The sequence below is a fragment of the Macrobrachium nipponense genome, chromosome 25 (assembly GCF_015104395.2).
Source record: "Macrobrachium nipponense isolate FS-2020 chromosome 25, ASM1510439v2, whole genome shotgun sequence".
In the NCBI taxonomy this organism is placed as follows: domain Eukaryota; kingdom Metazoa; phylum Arthropoda; class Malacostraca; order Decapoda; family Palaemonidae; genus Macrobrachium; species Macrobrachium nipponense.
In genome coordinates this window covers 1081552-1094567 of record NC_087214.1, presented here as the reverse complement: position 1 = coordinate 1094567, position 13016 = coordinate 1081552, and the positions used below count along the sequence as shown (strand labels likewise).

Sequence of the window (13016 nt, the reverse complement as noted above, 5' to 3'; positions counted from 1 at the left end):
TAATTCTTGTTGAGGACTTGCCAAATGACTGATCTGACCGTGCAGTTTAATATTTTTGTGAATGGAGTGGCATGAAAAGTTATAGGGAAAAAGAAATTTTAAAAACAAGAGAAACAGATGTGTTCAAGTTAGCTGCATAGAGACCAATTTTATGGATAACGGTGAACTCTAGAAAAACTAGGCAAACTGTAGGTGCAAAACGCTACAGAAGTTTTATCAAATGCACGACAGAACTGGAAAGCTACCGTCTTATGAATCTGAATAAAAATGGTAGAAGTTTTTTTTAGCTGTACTGTGTGCCCAACAAATACTTAAGAGAGGGGGTGAAACATTTACAACTGTTGCGGACTGCAATAGCGTAGCTACACTTACAAAATTCAGTATAGTAGAATAGACAGTTTAGAGTGCTGAAGTTCAGAGAGATGCGGAGAATAAAGAATTTGGAACAAAGTGCATATATTTTGGAATTTAGAACAGAAGGATCTGGTACAATCGAGTTGATGAAGTGGTAAAAGTATATATGTAAGACAGAAGTGAATAAGAGTTATGTAAAAGTCAGCTTTTAATCTATGATGCTCGCCAATAGGGATGTGCGTAGGAGTGACAGAAGTTTTATTTTTTCAGTATCCAAAGTTTCTCTGGGGAATAAGCTTATTGCAGAGAATTAATAATAATCATAATAATTTTTTGTCTGTCACAGTCATCCTATTCGACTGGGTGATTGTATAGTGTGGGGTTCCGGGTTGCATCCTGCCTCGTTGTTTGTATGGTGTTTTTACATTGCATGGAACCAGTGGTTATTCAGCAACGGGACCAGCGGCTTTACGTGACTTCCGAACCACGTCGAGAGTGAACTTCTATCACCAGAAATACACATCTCTAACCCCTCGGTGGAATAGCCGAGAATCGAACATTCTTCTGCATGAATCCTGGAGCTACTTCAGCCTCTAGTTTTTCCAGGTTCCTTTTCAGGGATCTTGGGACTGTGGCTCCTAGTGTCCCTATGATTACGAGTACAATTTCCACTGGCATATCCCATAGCCTTCTTATTTCCATTTTCAGATCTTGATACTTACAAATTTTTTTTTCTCTCTTCCTCATCTACTCCGGTGTCCCATGACACCGCGACATCAATGTGATACTTTCTTCTTGATTTTGTCAAAACACGTCACATCTGGTCTATTGGCAGGTATCACCTTATCTATTCTGATACATATACCATAGTTCCAGGGGATCTTTGCCTGGTCGTTTTCTATCACTCCCTCAGGTTGGTGTTCGTACCACTTATTCACTCTAACAACAACTTAAAAACTCAAACGATAGGAAGTAAATAAATCTTTTTCTTTTTATTACATGATCAATCCAGTCTCATACATGTATATATAATTAAATTTCATTAATACCAGCACCGAATTTAAATGTAGCTCATTGTAGCTTTTGATGACGTTCCAATTCCTGTAAATATTTTCATAATGTTAAAATGACAATACTTTTCAAATAAAAAATAAAGGACAAAGATGTTTTTGGTGAGCGTTTAATGTGTCCATACTGTCGGTAGGTCTCATGATAATTTAGTTAGGTTACATAGTTAATAAATGTTTCTATTGTAATTTAAAGCTCTTTAGCACTAATTCAGATGAAGTTTTGGCATGAATTAGATTCGTCTGATAGACATTCCTCTTGATTCGTAGTGATGGCATAACGGAAAGTGCTTTTCCATGAAAGAAGTTAACCAATTTGCTTTGACTGGTCTCCATTGACAAGGGCCAACACTGATTCTCGATTTATGTTGTACTAGACTCATTTAAAATGGTAACTTGAAAATGTTCAACTTTGCAAACCTCAAACCTTGCTTTGGCAGGCTTCCTGCAAAAATACTATACAAACAGAGCGATTCACCTGATTGTCCTAAACAACTCGCCTCTAGTAAACTAAATTTTTTTTAAGAATGTCTTTCAAATTTTTTTATTTTTGCCTATAAGAGCAAGTCATAGTCATTAAATCCTTCTGAAATATTTGAAGATCCTCGAATTCGGTTTTTAACTGTCTATGACTTCCAGTTTCCCATCCTCTGTGGTGTAAGAAATGCCGATGCACTGTTTGGAATGGCGTGAAGGTGGCTTCTCCTAAGGAAATTCGATCGTGCCGTTGTCGCTGGCCTTGACGCACAGACGCTTGACGGTGAAGAGTGTCCCTGGTGGAGGCCAGACTACCATGTTTGGTGGAGTATTCCTCTTTTTCCTCCCGATGACCTGGAAAGGTTGGTAAGTTATTATGACCTGGAAAGGTTGGTAAGTTATTATAAGTTGTTTTTGTTTCAGACGTGAGGTTTTCGCAGTGGCTCTGGTGAGCAAATTCCTGAGATGTATACTAGTATTGCACAAGGCCCAATTTTTTGCAATGCCCCTAGGTTAGGTTAGGTTGAGTTGGGTCAGGTTAGGTAGCTTAATTCAAAGAGATATCTTTAGGGTAATTTGTGTGTGGAAAACATAATGAGATTATTCAAAAAAAAAAAAAAAAAAAAAAAAGATTCTATGGTTAGTCTTTAAGATATAGCATTCCGCTTTTTTTCTGGAGTCTTCGTACTCGGATAAAGTTCGGAAATATGCCTCCAGTGAAGGAAATCCAGTTAATTCGTAAATTCAAGGTGAAGATAGCTTTTGGCAAAACGTGGTCTTAAAATCGGTTTATATTCATAGCATCCTAATATATCCCTGGGTCTGACGAGTCTCCTCCTCTCCTGTGTATCTACTATATATGCGAGTAGTATTAGTAGCAGTAGTAGTATTTGTAGATGGTGTTTGTCTTTGAAACATCTCGCTTTTAATAAAGCAAGGCCGCTGGATTGCCCGCTCCTTTTCTACTCGAAGAAGAAGAAAGACAAAACTGACAAGTCAAAACACGTGTATTTGAAAGTTGAGAATAACGTTAACGTGGGAACAGCTGGTTGTCAAAGTAAGTACGTACCTAAGCAACATGGGTAGTAAAAGGAGTTATGAGTGGAAAAGGAGTTATGAGTGGAAAAGGAGTTATGAGTGGGGGAGGGGGTTTGTAAAAAGTAAAGTAGAAATTACATATAAATATTTTGCAAATATAAGCTTAGTAATATCACCAAGCAAGAACTTATCAGGAATGGTCTGTTAATACTGGAATTTATTGACCTATTAATCCTGGAACTTGATAATCTAGTTATCCTGGAATTTTATAATCTAGACTAAAACCAAGAACGTAATTAAGTCATTTAAAATCATGGAACTTAATAATTCTTAGTAAATCCATGGGTGGGGTTTAAATATTAATCTGAACGTAATAATCTAGTAATCCTGGAGCTTAATAATCTATTTGTTATGGCACCTAATAACCTACTAATCCTGGAACTTAATAATCTATAAGTTATGGAAGTTAATAACCTACTAATCCCGGAATTTAATAACCTGGTAATCCTGGAACTTAATAATCTAGTAATTCTGGAACTTAATAATCTATTAGTTACGGAACTTAATAACATACTAATCCTGGAATTTAATAATCTAGTAACCTGGAACTAGACCTACTAATCCTGGAACTTAATAGTCTATTAACCCTGGAACATAATCTACTAATCCAGGAACTTAGTAATCTAGTAATCCTGGAACTTAATAATCTATTAGTAATGGAACTTAATAATCTATTAGTCATGGAACTTAATAATCTATTAGTCATGGAACTTAATAATCTACTAGTCCTGGAACTTAATGGTAGTTTATTAATCTTGAGAGTTAATAATATACTAATCCTGGAACTTAATAATCTACTAATCCTGGAACTTACCTGGCCATCCTCGTCAAATTCGGGTTCGTGGATGTCGTAATCAGGCTTGTCCCCGAGGTAAGGCAAATCGTCGTTGAAGTGGTTCGGGTGGACGCGGAACGCCCTCTGTGGGAGGGCCTCTACTTCATCCACCTCTCCTCCGTTCAGGTCTCGCTTCTTTCGTACCTGGTTCCCGACGATCTCCTTGAACATCTGATTTATAAAGCAAAAGTTTTGGAAAACTCCATATAGGGTCACTCTGTGCTTGGTTTCAAGGTAGCAAATTAGGTATTCATGTTTCCCAGACATGATTTTTCATTGTGAATAACTATCACATGTTTATATCATTATCATTATTGTTATTATTATTATCATCATTCTTATTATGATTATTACTCAGAGGCTGAATTCTACTCATATGGAACAAGACCGCGCTTGGGAAAGTAGCCTGATAATCCAATGTCATGCAAATTGCTTCTAAGTTACTTAAGTTCTAAGTTTGACAGGACAAGCCACTCTAGCTTAGTATGACTATTGAGTAGTAACCGTTAATCTAGAACATCTATACTGTTTTATAGTAAGTTACCTACAGACCATTCATTCATTTCATAGATAGCTTTAGAATCTGCGGCAAAAGGTGGCGTACGTTAAGTCTAATGATGACCGTCTGTCTATAGATTGAAATTTTTCATATGAATTCGCTGTTTCTTCTTTGGTATGTAAAGATAGTCGTTTACAAGCCTTTTAAATAGTTTACCAAGAATATTTCATTTTCTTTGATACGATTGGAAAGTTTTCTATGAATCAAATTACTCAATATACTATTAAAGCCGATGATGCAAGCGATTCTTTGGCCCTCGGTATAAAACAAGAGTACAGATTGCAGAATGTATGATAATATAAGGTAAATTTTCAAACCAAAAACCTCACAGATGTACGTAAGAATAGAGAGAGAGAGAGAGAGAGAGAGAGAGAGAGAGAGAGAGAGAGAGAGAGAGAACCCATCACGTAAAGACAAAAAGAAACGTGTCAAAATTCACCTAATAATAACTAAGGGCCGCCAAAAATAAATATTTCTAGTATGACAAACTTTAATCTTACAAAAAGCACATCGATCTCAGGAAAATGGGTGCTGGGAAACTGGGAAAAAACTGAGAGGACTGGAGAAAGACCAGAGGACGCCACAGACTATCATTGGTGTTTCCAATCGGGAAACACCAAAGCTTGAACAGAGTTCCATAGCTAAAAGGTTAAAGAGCAGAGAGTCAGGTCACCTTGAGAGCCAATGTGCAAGAATGAGGCCTATATTGGTCTAGTCATCACGCTTCCCACCGTAGCAGTAGGACGTTATATCGTCCGAATTATAGATTTTCTGAGATAATCTGAAAAATACAGGGTCACGGATTGTCTAATTCTGCATTGGACCACAGTAGTACTCCCAGGAAACCTTTTATTATAACCATTGTGAGTTTAATTAGACCTACGAAGGGTCGATGTATAGACCAGCTTTAGTTAATAAATGAAGGTGTGTTAATAATACATTCTGAAAAAAGGGCTGTAATACCAATTAATCCATGTGTACCACAGTATTCATGGAAAGGAAATAACACCGAGAAAACTGGGAAATGTTGCGACAAACGTACACCAAATCATTATTAGACCTACCGTTTCTCCGTTGTACACCTGCTCGAGCACTATAACTGGTTCAGGGTCCGGAGGGGTGATCACGGGCATGAACGTGGGGATGATCCAAGGCTTCAGCGCCTCGTTCGGCCACTGAATGGCGTCCGCCTTGTAGTCTCCTGGTTAGAAAATACAGAAAGCAATTCAAATGTTGGATAACTTTGAGAGGCAGCAGTTATGGCTAGCAAGACTCACTATAACTGGTATTCAACTTGGTTGAGATATGTGAATTTAACTGTGAGAGGCAGCTGTTACGACTCCAAAAATCACTATAACTTGTATCTAACTTAGTTGTGATATGGGAAAGATAATTAATGAGTCACCAACATTTGTCTATGGCGTGGTACTCTATATATATAATAATATATATATATATATATATATATATATATACATACACACACACACACACACATATATATTATATATATATATATATATATATATATATATATGTATGTATGTATATACTACAGCGCAATCATACACTTGTGTATACACAACAAGTTTCTGACAGATTTACTGTATGTTTGTACCTTCTCTTGTTTGTTTGTATCGTGCTTTTACGTCGCATGGAACCAGTGGTTATCCAGCAACGGGACCAACGGCTTTACGTTACTTCCGAACCAACGTCGAGAGTGAACTTCTATCACCAGAAATACACAAATCTAACCCCTCAGTAGAATGCCCGAGAATCGAACTCGCGGCCACCGAGGTGGCACGCCAGCACCATACCGATCACACCACTGAGGTGCGTTGTACCTTCTCTTACAACATTCATAGGATTTAGGAGACGAGTATAACCACTGTACACACAACGTTCAGGTTCAGGTATGACCTGTGCGGGCCTACCGTTTCATATTGATTTCATGCGCAGGTCAAAGCAGTTATTATTTAATTATTTTGCAATGCCAGTTGTAATTTATAATATCTTAATCTCTTTACAAACGTTCTAATTCTATAATCAAGTAATATCCCACTTCCTTCCTTCCTTAACCTTGCGTCCATATTTATAAATTTTCCCTGTCTTACATATGGCAAGCGACTGGCAGATCTACAAATCTAAAATCAACCATTAAAGTTCTTAACCATAAGATTAATGTAACACGGTCGAATTAATGTATCACCTTTGGCAATGGCAGCCAAATACCCTTTGGTTTCGAGGTCAACCAGATGTCGCAGATTGGGCAAAAGGTCGTCCCAGGTCACGGCTTGGTGGGGCATACGATCCTTGATCAGTTCCAGAAATCTTTTCATCCAGTAAGCGTTGGGATCTATGTTCTGGAATTCGGTAAAAATGAAAGGCATCAAAGCAGTTTTCTACCATTTCATCATTATCATATAAGATGATTTTCATGCAAGCCCTGCATACACCATACCACTGAAGTTATCCTTATATGGTCAGTGCAGTGAGTATCGCATATTTTAGGCTAATAATATATTTATATTTTTGTAACACCATCCAACTAAGTATTTTTTTATTATAAGCTATATAAAAAAAGGTTGTAGTTTTGCTCATAAACAAATTAACAGAAACAGAGAAAGGCAGAATTATTAATTATTTTTTTAAATCCCAAGGTAAATATCAAATTCTCTTCTCACAAAAAGACAAAACAACAGTAATTCAAGTTTTCACTAATGTCAGCAAGATATGAAGATGTTAACATTCCAGTACGTTTTCTATAGCAATTCATTAATTCTACGGCACAACAAATCAGCGCATAATTACCAATAGCTGACCGACCCAGCTCTGCTTGGGATAACTGTATGACAACAGATAAACTTGCTCTCTCTCTCTCTCTCTCTCTCTCTCTCTTTCTCTCTCTCTCTCTCTCTTTCCATCTTTCTCCTACCTAACATCCCCCTTTACTTTCTCTCTCTCTCTTCCTCTCCCTCTTGCTTTCTCTTACTCTCTCTTTCTCTCTCCAACCATCACTTTCCCTCTTTCTTCTCACTAATACCAACTCTCTTGCTCTCTCTTCTCCCAAACACCAGCTCTTCTCTGTCTCTGTCTGTCGGTCTCTCTAACCCTCACTGTCTTTTTTCCTCTTTCTTCTCCCTAACACCCCATCTACTCTCTCTGACTTCCTCTCCCTCTCATTCTCTCTCTGTCAACCCCCTTCTCAAACTACACCCTCTTTGGCGTCATTGATGTTTACCCTATAGTATTCTTTTCCAAATGATAAGTCATATGTATACAGAAATTAAGTATCATAAATTCGAAAAGTAACCAAGTCTACGGGCATAACCTGTCCAGTTTCACGGGCATAACCAGCCCCGTTTCACGGACGAGGGGTAGGGGAGATAGGATGAAACCCCATTATAAACCATCCTAGGAGTCCCCACTATAACCCTGCTAAGTTTCATGCCCATTGGATCAGCCGTTTGGCTGACTAAATGACAGACGGATGGACGGACAGACATAACGCCCATTATAGTAAGATAGGGTTCCTCCATTAAGTTTTGTAAAGTCATTCTACGGCATAACAAATCAGCGCATTATTACCGTAGGGGTTTTCCAGTACGTTTTATACAGCAATTTACTCACTCTACGGAAAAACAAATCAGGCATTATTACCGTAGGGTTTTCCAGTACGTGTTCTATAGCAATTCACTCATTCTACGGCATAAGAAATCAGCGCATTCTTACCGTAGGACAAGTGACAGTCGATTCTTCTGCAGCCTTAATCATCGGGTGGTTGTCGGGGTCGCTTATGTCAACGTACTGTACAGCCTGCAAATAAAGTTGTTCGATGAGAACTGCTTGTCCAAAGCACATAAAAAAAGTAGTGATCTACACCTAGAACAGTATAATCATATGAAAGAAACAAACAGCAACGACCACAATAAAACAAGGAGAGAAAGACAGAAAAGTCTGTGCCCGAAGATTTGGAGGAGAGGTTGGAGGGGTATAAAATAATTTCGCTGGAATTATTTTCGAAAATGAGTCTAAGGGGACCGAGTGGTTGAAAAACTGTGGAAATTGGTATAAAATATACTTTGATTTTTCTTTATTTGCAAGGAGAGGATAGGTTATTAAGAAGAAGAAATAAGAAGAGGAGAGAGAGAGAGAAGAGAGAAGAGAGAGAGAGAGAGAGAGAGAGAGAGAGAGAGTCCGACCACCCAAAGAAACCATTGTATGCAGTCGTGAATAACAGATATTAGGTGGATAATTTGAGTGACATACCAGGTGGCAGACAAATTTTTTATATTTTTTCTTTCCTTTATTTTCATGGGTGAATGACTGCTGTGGTTGCTAGTAAGAAAATACACAGAAACGGATCCTTTACACAGATGCCTTTGTTAAGAGCAAATTTTGTTACGACAGGTGGTTATTAAAAAAATAATTAAAAAAGAATAAATAACATTTTCGCAAAAGAGTACATTTATTACTGTTTTTGAGCAGCCAGTATGAATTTGTAAGTAATAGTACAGTTATTAGGGTGTCCAAAAAAATTATTAAGAGCCTAGTGTTCAGTATATATATATATATATATATATATATATATATATTATATATATATATGTGTGTGTGTGTGTGTGTGTGTGTGTGTGTGTGTATTGTATGTATGTATGTATATTGATGAAAATTTGTTACTTTCCTGATGACTACTTGAATATGCAATTTTCTGTTTGTAAAAGTGGGAGTCCTGGTAAGAGGAAGGATTGCCATTGTAAATTTGTGTAAATACTGTGAAATAGCTGTAATTCTGCAATGATGTATTTTTCTAATAAAAGATGAAAAAAAAACTGTACCTCAGTTTAAAATTATCTTTCTTCCATCTGACTTTCCTCAACCCTCTCCTAACAATTGATCAAAGCGCAACTGCTTTGAGGTTTTCCTCCTGTTACGCTTTTCAAACCTTCTTACGACCAATTCCACTTTCAGCGCTGATTAGTCTCATAGGTCTAAGTGCTTGGGGGATATTGTTTACTAATACATCTACAACGCATTTACGTTAAAGAATCGTCATCATCATTATTATTTACTAAGTGAGCTACATTTACAAAGGGATTCGTAAATGCTCAGCACTCAATAGGCTCACAGGTCTAAGTGCTTGGCCTAAATTCTATTAAAATGATGGGGGAGATTGTTTACTGATACATCTACAACGCATTTACATTAAAGAATCATCATCATTATTGTTATTTACTATGTGAGCTACATTTACAAAGGGATTTGTTTGTTTGTTTGTATGGTTGTTTTATGTTGCATGGAACCAGTGGTTATTCAGCAACGGGACCAACGGCTTTACGTGACTTCCGAACCACGTCGAGAGTAAACTTCTATCACCTGAAATACACATCTCTCACTCCTCAATGGAATGGCCGAGAATCGAACACGCGACCACCGAGGTGGGACGCTAACACCATACCAACCACGCCGCTGAGGCGCTCAAAGGGATTTGTAAACGATTTACTGGCATGGCTCGACGAACTTTCACACTCTACCTCTGCAGACGCATGACTGAGCCCGAGTGACAGTTTGACAGCTGCTTGGCTCACCTACTCACAAAATATGGGGGCTCATGGTTTATGGGGGGCAGACGGCGTTGTTGCAGTGACGTCATATCCCCCATGATTCAACGTCGTGTGGATTGTGGAGAATTTAGGCCAAAGGCCAAGCGCTGGGATCTACGAGGTCCTTCAGTAGGAAGGTCTGAAAGGCGTTAACAGGAGGAAAACCTCAAGGCAGTTGCACTATGAATAAACGGTTAGAAGAGGGTTGAGGAAAGTAAGGTGGAAGAAATAGAATATGAACGGGGGTGCAGAAAAAGCAAATACCCTTCAGCAGTGCCTGCAGTGCACCGCGTGAGGTGAACTGACAGCACTAACCCAATGGTGTGTGTGTATGTGTTCTGTGAGCAAGATGCCAACTTGAATCAGCGCAAACAGATGACGCAATAATTCTTACTCATTTAACAAGTGACGTTTATCAGGTATGTTTTTTTCTTTTTTGTAACATCATCAAAGACTGCAATTATTATGTTTGAGAAAGACTTGTGAGTTTTAAGGTCATGTTCAGCACGTGTGTAGACGATTATAGGATATTTAAGAGTTTTTCTTATTTTTTAAGATCAAACTTAATTCCACTTTTTATCATTTCTACTTCGAAGTTCTCCTTTTTTTTTTTTTAATATCAGCTATTTTTATTTTTCTTAGTTTTTTTTATGCCATCTTCTAGTACTAACTTGTAGCCTCATTACCTTGAAATATAAGATCGTGTAGCCATCACTTCATTTCTGACGGTTTTGATACCGAATAAAGTTGGCATTGCTTGAGTTCTTATATGTGCAACAATTTCGACTTTTCCCTTATCATTAGCCATGATCAGGGTTAAAGCTAGCTCACAGGACATCTTCCCGTGCAAAAAGGTCTCTTGTAACTTACGATGAGACCTACAGTGAAGTTTCTGTCTCGCCATTGTGGGTGAAATATAGTGACGGGACTGAGGTCTTGCTTGATGGCTGATATCAAGAGCTGATATCACAGCTACTACTACCGGGTAGACTTCGCACCCCAGCGAAGATTAAAGGCCTTACGTCTGGCACTCGTCTTGAAGAGGGCGAGAATGTGAGGAGGAGGAGGAGGAGGAGATACCAAAGACGAACATTAGAAGTGCACAATAGCTCCGGCATGTGAGCACGGGACGTGTTGCTAATAAACTCCCTTGTATAAATGATATGCGCATCATCTCTAGACATAAGATAGGCGTGAGAAATATTAAACGTGGATGATACTACCCTCACTCATTTTTATTTTAAGTTTATTTAGAACACACGAGAACCGCTTCTTCGTAGAAAGCGTGGCGCGAGTGTGCTTAAATGGTCAAAGACTAAATAGTGCTCGTGCAAAGGCCGTGCAGTGAGGCTGTGCCAAATGTGGAGCTGCAAAATGAGCTGACGAACTTAAAGACGGCGCGGTGTGTGTTTCACCTGGTTCCCCTCATTCCTCCTTTTATATTTAGTTTACATTCTCCTTCCTTCCTTACTTCCTTCCTTCGCCCATGAGTGAGGTATAATTCGCGATGACGGGGAAATATCTGTATCTTTAACGCGAGGCGGCTTCGATGGAATCATACAGGTAGGTACGTATTCCTGACCGGAAGTCTACGATCTGTTTAAAATACCTCTTGTAAATGGCACTTTTTATTTTAACATTGCATTTTTTCCTCGTAAATACAAAATCTACTGAAATACTTCCAAGGGGAGAGTAATATTACAGAGTAGAGAGTTAAATGGATAATGGATGGATACAGAGAAAAATTGAACAGTTTAAACTTTTCAAAATTGATTTTTAAAATTCCTTACTTGAGCAATGCCGCGTGACAGTCTATATACAGAGTTAAAGGTCTAAATATATAGCTCTGTATAATAGTCTGACTCATCTCTCTCTCTCTCTCTCTCTCTCTCTCTCTCTCTCTCTCTCTCGTAAATATTATGCACGGTCGTGTCATAAGTGTGGTCTGCATCGTCTCATTGGCGCCGTGACACGAATCATTTTTATTTTCTCGGATACTTCACAATGATACATGCCTCAGAACATTATTTATTTATTTATTTTTGGTCTCTTGTTCTTTAAACACGACTGACAAGTGTCTAATTCCCATTCAAATGGAAAAAATTAAAAGGTACTATAGGGTTATAGGTCTAGGTTCCTGCGTATCTATTTAGCTCCTGACTAAGGGGATCTCTCCTATATAGTGAGTGATATTTCCTGGGAGGGCGGGGGGGAGGGTCATTATCTTCATGACACTGACAGTCTTTTGTTTATGTTTTGAATGACATCCCCAAAAAGGGCTAGTACTAAACACGCCGCAAATGGATATACACACTGGGATCTATAGAGAGGTTATCTAGCGCTGAAAGGGAGATTGACTGGAGGGTGTAACTATAAGCAAAACCTCGCTCAGCTGCGGTATGAAATAATGAGCAGGATATGAACAGATGATAATATACCATTTAAAGATAAATTCATATTAATAGAAGCTTTTTTTATGCTAAAATAACCTTCACTAAAACCAAAACTAAAGTATTCAGTTTACATATTGATGTTCAGTTTTTGTTTTTTTCTTTCATTTATAACTTATTCTTTCATGTAAAAGACGATATTAACAGGTATGCTTACATTGTGTTCAAAGGTTGATCATCGTAAAATCAAGATCAAGAGGTCTTGGTTGCCATGGCTAACTCCGTGCAATTTGAAAGCCTATATATATATATATATATATATATATATATATATATATATATATTATATATATATATATATAGATGTACATAAGATATATTAATTCTGAGGTAGAGCGAATTAAATATTAGAGGGCATTTGTAGCTTAATGCGTACTTATGTGTATGTGATAATGTGTATATATATATGGATATATATATATATATATATATATATATATACATATATATATATATATATATATATATATATATATATATATTGTGTATGTGTATATATATATATTATATATATGATATATAGATAGATAGATAGATAGATAGATATAGATATACATACACATAAGTACGCAT

At 37.6% G+C, this 13016-nt stretch overlaps 2 protein-coding genes across 6 annotated transcripts in view; one reads left to right on the top strand and one right to left on the bottom strand.

The window, feature by feature from the left end:
- Nucleotides 1–1331: 1331 nt before the first annotated feature.
- The window catches only part of LOC135199252 (uncharacterized), a 95221-nt gene continuing 83536 nt past the window's right edge, over nucleotides 1332–13016 (bottom strand). For all 4 annotated transcript variants that reach the window (XM_064227137.1, XM_064227141.1, XM_064227140.1 and 1 more), the window contains exons 2-6: nucleotides 8123–8206; nucleotides 6600–6753; nucleotides 5455–5591; nucleotides 3811–4002; nucleotides 1332–2252 (exon numbers count right to left, since the gene is read on the bottom strand). In XM_064227137.1, coding sequence (XP_064083207.1) covers nucleotides 2127–2252; nucleotides 3811–4002; nucleotides 5455–5591; nucleotides 6600–6753; nucleotides 8123–8206 — 693 coding nt within the window. In that variant the 3' untranslated portion in view covers nucleotides 1332–2126. The remainder of the gene's footprint in view (nucleotides 2253–3810; nucleotides 4003–5454; nucleotides 5592–6599; nucleotides 6754–8122; nucleotides 8207–13016) is intronic.
- The window catches only part of LOC135199250 (uncharacterized), a 54093-nt gene continuing 52177 nt past the window's right edge, over nucleotides 11101–13016 (top strand). Inside the window, exon 1 of one of the 2 annotated variants that reach the window (XM_064227134.1) lies at nucleotides 11101–11556. In XM_064227134.1, coding sequence (XP_064083204.1) covers nucleotides 11543–11556 — 14 coding nt within the window. In that variant the 5' untranslated portion in view covers nucleotides 11101–11542. Of the gene's footprint in view, nucleotides 11561–13016 lie in introns of both variants that reach the window. The other variant, XM_064227136.1, reaches the window with a different exon arrangement.